This window comes from Schistosoma mansoni, chromosome 2, assembly GCF_000237925.1.
Source record: "Schistosoma mansoni strain Puerto Rico chromosome 2, complete genome".
Taxonomy (NCBI): Eukaryota; Metazoa; Platyhelminthes; class Trematoda; order Strigeidida; family Schistosomatidae; genus Schistosoma; species Schistosoma mansoni.
In genome coordinates this window covers 10,215,658-10,221,156 of record NC_031496.1, presented here as the reverse complement: position 1 = coordinate 10,221,156, position 5,499 = coordinate 10,215,658, and the positions used below count along the sequence as shown (strand labels likewise).

The 5,499-nt window shown below is 31.9% G+C and overlaps 1 protein-coding gene across 1 annotated transcript in view; it reads right to left on the bottom strand.

Moving 5' to 3' along the window:
• Positions 1-5,499, bottom strand: part of Smp_176850 (putative armc4) — a gene marked incomplete at both ends in the record, with an annotated part of 36,273 nt that overhangs the window by 14,984 nt on the left and 15,790 nt on the right. Inside the window, one exon of the mRNA XM_018795634.1 lies at positions 835-1,016. Within this exon, the coding sequence (XP_018649927.1) occupies positions 835-1,016 (182 nt within the window). The remainder of the gene's footprint in view (positions 1-834; positions 1,017-5,499) is intronic.

The following is a 5,499-nucleotide window of genomic DNA, read 5'->3' as shown; positions in this document are numbered from 1 at the left end:
TCTGTGAACCACATGTAGGAGAAATTCAAACACTTCACTTCTACCGGAAGTTTGTGCTTATGATGTCGTTCAGAAGGACGATGAAAGCTCTACGACCAAACCATCCAGCTCAAAGAACAAAACCTAAACGAAATTTCCAGAGTTTAAAGAACATGAACTTATTCCATCTCACTAAAGTCTCTTCAGTTAGACATGAATTAGTAGGTTTATTTAGTTTATGATTTTAAGAAATATGAACATGGAAAATAAGAATTAACTTTTGCATCAAACAACAATAAATTGTTTTTTGTAGCTTTTGATGAGGCTGTTCTAAGTAATTAGAACTATAATTCTGAAAACCTGAAGGTGATGACACGATTCTTACAAGTATAGGACGATGAAAAGAATTGAAAAGAAGAGATTTGTCTTATTTGAAATCTTTCAAATATCCTATAGTTCAGAATCATAATCTCATTATTAGCTCAACTATACATCAGCTGGTGAATATGAAATATACACGATATTTAATAATCTCATTCATTATCTTCAGCAAGGAGAAAAAACAGCGATACTATCTTACTTGTAAGAGCTATGGCTCTGTTTAAATACAAAAGCTGGAACTATGTACTTTTGTTTTGAATTATTTATTAAGTTTGGTTTTCTAAAGCATTTACTGTTATGAGTTATATAGACGTAAGAATTAAACAGAACCATAAGGACTCAGCCTTTAGATATCGAATGGAAGTTAGTTTGCGACACAGTGCTTGTTCCTTAAGATGAATTATTGTGTCATTTTATTTGAATAAATAACTATTTTATACGATAAAAATGGGGTATTGTAAAATGTAATGTTACCTCATACTATCAGCTTCTTCTGCACATTTTCCAACAGCTTTAGTTGTATTCGTAAGCAGTTCTTGGTTTGTTCGTGTAAGCAAAGAAACTAATGATGGTATTCCTCCAGCTTTACGTATTGTACTACGATTACTTGGATCTTTGGCCATTTCACTAAGTGCACCGACTACATTTACTAAAACCTAAAATAGAAAATATATTTCAAGTTAAATATTATAAAGAAAACACTTGCCATTCAATAGATACACATTGTATTGATAATCGGTAGTTTGTAAGTATAGAAAGTATAGAAACCTACCAGTTGAACATAATTCTAAACAAATCAGATTGCAGATAATTACTTACAGATCTTGAAATATAAACTTCATGAAAACCTTCATTAACTTCATGAAGAATTTGCCAAAGAGAATTTGATAGATCATTAAATGATAAATAATGATGAGAGATTTTTCGTTCCGTATTGGAGTAGAAGTATATTGTGTATATGTAAGCTCTAGATTATAATTTGTAATGATGTCATGTGTGTTGGTAGTATCATTTAATGTACACCAATGTTTTTTATCATTCATTTCAAATTAACTGGTATACAAACCATGCTACAGTCATGCACTGACAGTTATATAATATACAAATATTAAATTGGTCTCATATAATAACCCTAAATTATTGTTCGCTAATGTTCTGTTCGGTTAATGGTCACTTAGCGTGTACTTTTACATCATGGAACATATACATATCCTTCTAAAAGATCAATTTATTTAGGTTTTACAATTTGAATAGGGATTGCGAGCCATAAAATGAGTAATGATGTTGAGAGTACTCAGTTTTCAGTGATTTTCCAACAGATTTCTATTATTGACTGATTTCAGTTAAGAAACTATTCACATTCACTTATTATTGTTTGTTTGAATCTTCCCATTGATGTTTAGGACTGCAACTAGTCAGTCTCTAATTGGCATATATGCATACTGTGCGTATTGCCTCGATATAGCCTTAATTTACAAGCGTTGTAAGCAGAGATAGCATAATGCTTTATGTTTAAACATGCATCTGTTCATCTTGGAAAATACATTGAAATTTTCTTCAATTTTTTCACTTAGTTTAAAATCCTTATTTAGATAGGGTAGTGAGTGTCAGTATGAAGACTTCCTTAAATAGTGATGTATTTTATTTTCGAAACAAACAATATTCCAAATAGTTTTTTTATACGTTCTGTCCTTGTTTTCCTGATATTCTTTAAAACAGGAAGGTCAATTTTGACGCCATTGCATTTCACATTAATTGACTCTTGGAGTCACAGAATACTGAACAGTTTTTTATTTTCAAAAATGGGATTTTGTGAAGATTGTAGTAATTTAATAGTTGAATTCATGAGTTGATTAAAGCTAAATCACCGTAATAAACCTACAAACACTGGATGGCCGTTTCGTCCTAGTATGGGACTCCTCAGGAATGTGCATCCACAATCCCGCTCGAGGGATTCGAACCCAATACCTTCGGTCTCGTGCGCGAACGCTTAACCTCTAGACCACTGAGCTGGCATCCAACAGTTCAAATCCTGCGAGCGGGATCGTGGATGCACACTGCTGAGAAATCCTATATTAACACATTCGGTGTTTCCAGATTCTCAATGGTGTTCTAGCTTTAATAGACTCATGAATTTATCTATTAATTTTTTTATTTATTCAGCGAATCAGTAATCTGTCAAGTAGAATACAACTTTGGTTTCATGTTAGATTGATAAGTACCATTAATTAATATCAAGATATAATTAGTCTTAATATTTATATGGGCCATATGGTAATACCTGTTAAACGTCTACCCAAGTTTAAACGACATTTATTAACCATTCGATAATTTGCAAATATCTCTAAAAAAACAGTAACACTTCTATATCGGCTAGAAAACTAGTGAAACGACAGAAAACCGTGTAGCTATTTCACCTTAGTTAAGGATGAGGCATAACAACTTAGTCTAATCATTTAGGTTTCTTGAAAGACAGTACAATTTAGCCAGAATATAACTATGCATATATTCAAAATTCATAGAACTCGGTAAATAGCCTGAGTACCATTCATTGTTATTAGTGATGACTCGTTTCAATTCCTACTTGATTGCCTCTACAAGTCAGAGCTTCGTACCACAATTTGGAACCTATTACTGAACAAATCATTCATGAGCAAGTAATGATAAGTCAGTCACTAACCCAACTAAACTGTCCAGTGTTTTATAATTCCTTAATGAAAATTCTCATAGAAATCAATGACCTTAAATGAGTTTCATTAACCAAACAACCGGAAATGGTATAAAGGATCAAAATCATTAAATTTAGTAAATATGTGAAATTAAGTTAATTACCACATTTGCCTTATGAATTATTTAAATAATAATCTTAATTCCAATTATTATTAGTGTGATCTATATCCTTCTATTAACAGTTTAGTCTGTACAACAACAACATTGAAAACATGAATTGAAAAATAAACTAATATTCCTAATAAATAATTAGAATTATCTAGTAGCAATTTGAAGAAGTACCGGATATTATAATATAGTAAACCGTTAATGTGTATAGTAAGGTTAAGGTAATGATTTGATGAGATAAAAATCAAGTACTGTATTATATCAAGTGAACACTGCTTCACTTTGAGCACCTGCATAGTATCGTAGCCCTCAAACAAATCAAATGAGATTTGTGCAGCGCATATATATCTGGTGCCCCCTTGTACCAATATTTATGTGTTTAAATAAAATAAAATAAATCAACTATTTTATAGAGTCGAAATCATGAGTCAATTGAAGCTAGACCACCATGGAAAACCTGGAAACACTGGACGGCCATTTCGTCCTATTATGGGACTCCTCAGCAGTGCTCATCCACGATCCCGCCTCACGAGATTCGAACCCAGGACCTACCAGTTTCGCGCCAGAGCACTTAACTGCTATTTACAATTATGAATAATATATATATATACGGTCTTGACTGGGAAAATTTAGAAAAAGCTTGAAAATTACAGTCGAAAACTGATTTCATAGAATAGAATAGTCAACTGTTAGACAATAAAGATTTCTTTTGTAACCCAATCATAGTTTATTAAAGAATCAAATCACCCCTATTATATGTTGTTAATACAAGAATTCGGATCAGTTGAGAGAAAATTTAGTTGTCTTAGTGATATGTTAAGTTTGCTATGAACATAATTTAGTATTTGGAAACAAGAAATAATTGGCTGGTGTCAAAACTGAATTGATTCAAGAAAGTTCTATCTTTAAACGATTTCCGCTTAGTGAATGTAATATTACGTGAACTTAGATCAATAGGCATATTGTAACTTAATCAATACTAAAAAGAACTACTAAGCAAAAATAAATTTGATCCCTATTCATTGATGAATCAATTACAGATTTGAATTATTTACATAAGATTTGATTACTCAATAGATAAATGAATGTTATTACTTCTGTCATATATGAAATATAACTAAATTTCAACAGATTTATTAAATATACTTACACGCTTATTATGTCATTATATTATTCTAATAAAAGTGACAAATGTATTTTTTCTATGAAGGAATTATTTTATATATAGCAGAACAGTAAACTACTGCACTACTATGTAGTGAACGAGGACACAAGTAGGGACAATCGAATGCATCTGAACAGTTAAATTACAGAATGTCCCAGTAAAATCTGAGAACCATACAGTAAATACTTCAGTTGCAAAATATCAGTCAATCGGTTGTCTCAGATTTCATTGTTCCTTCATTTCCACACCAATCATTTTCTGTTCTCGTTCTCTTTTCTTTGATTTTCTTAACCTTCTGTCTTCAGGTATTTCACTTTCATTTGATGATACATACTAATTGTATCTGTTGACATCAGTAGTACATATCACACTATTTTTATACTTGTTACCTCTACTACTTATTATTGTATAATAGAAATCGTTGAAGTCAACTTACCATACTACTATTACATGTTTGAATACAAAATCTACCAGTTATTATTATCAGCATTTAATTTTATTTATATACATTTGTCATTTAATTTATATAACTACGTCCTTTTCAAGCAAAGATGGATAGTGGCTAGCAGTGGAATCCAGGACGTGCGTTTCGTCCTATTTGGGACTCGTCAGCTGGATATACCTGCATCTCAGAGTTGATGTTCACTCTGGGACTCGAACCCAGTACCCTCGCTTCAAACGCCATCGCGTTATCCACTCGGCCACTGATTCCACTGCTAGCCACTATCCATCTTTGCTTATCATGCTTGTGAATCAAGGCTATGTTGAGGCAATACGCCGAATCCTTGTACCTTAACAGCGCGCAAATACATTTATGTGACAAAAATATATTTTATAGATGTTGTTGGATGTTCGGATAAATATGCTCTGGAAAGCTGATAAAGCTATATGATACTAATCAATTTTCAGACTGGTATTAAATGATAATGGTTATTTTTAAAATGAGACATCAATGATGACTATAGGAGAATTTAGAAGTGTATAACGAATTAGCTCTATACGAGGTTAGAAAGACTTCTTTTATTTCATTTCAGTAGACAGTATATATCTGGAACTCTGCGACCGAAACAATAGTGGAATACCAATAGAACACAGTAAATATATTCATTCAGATGGATCATAACAACTTATATCTC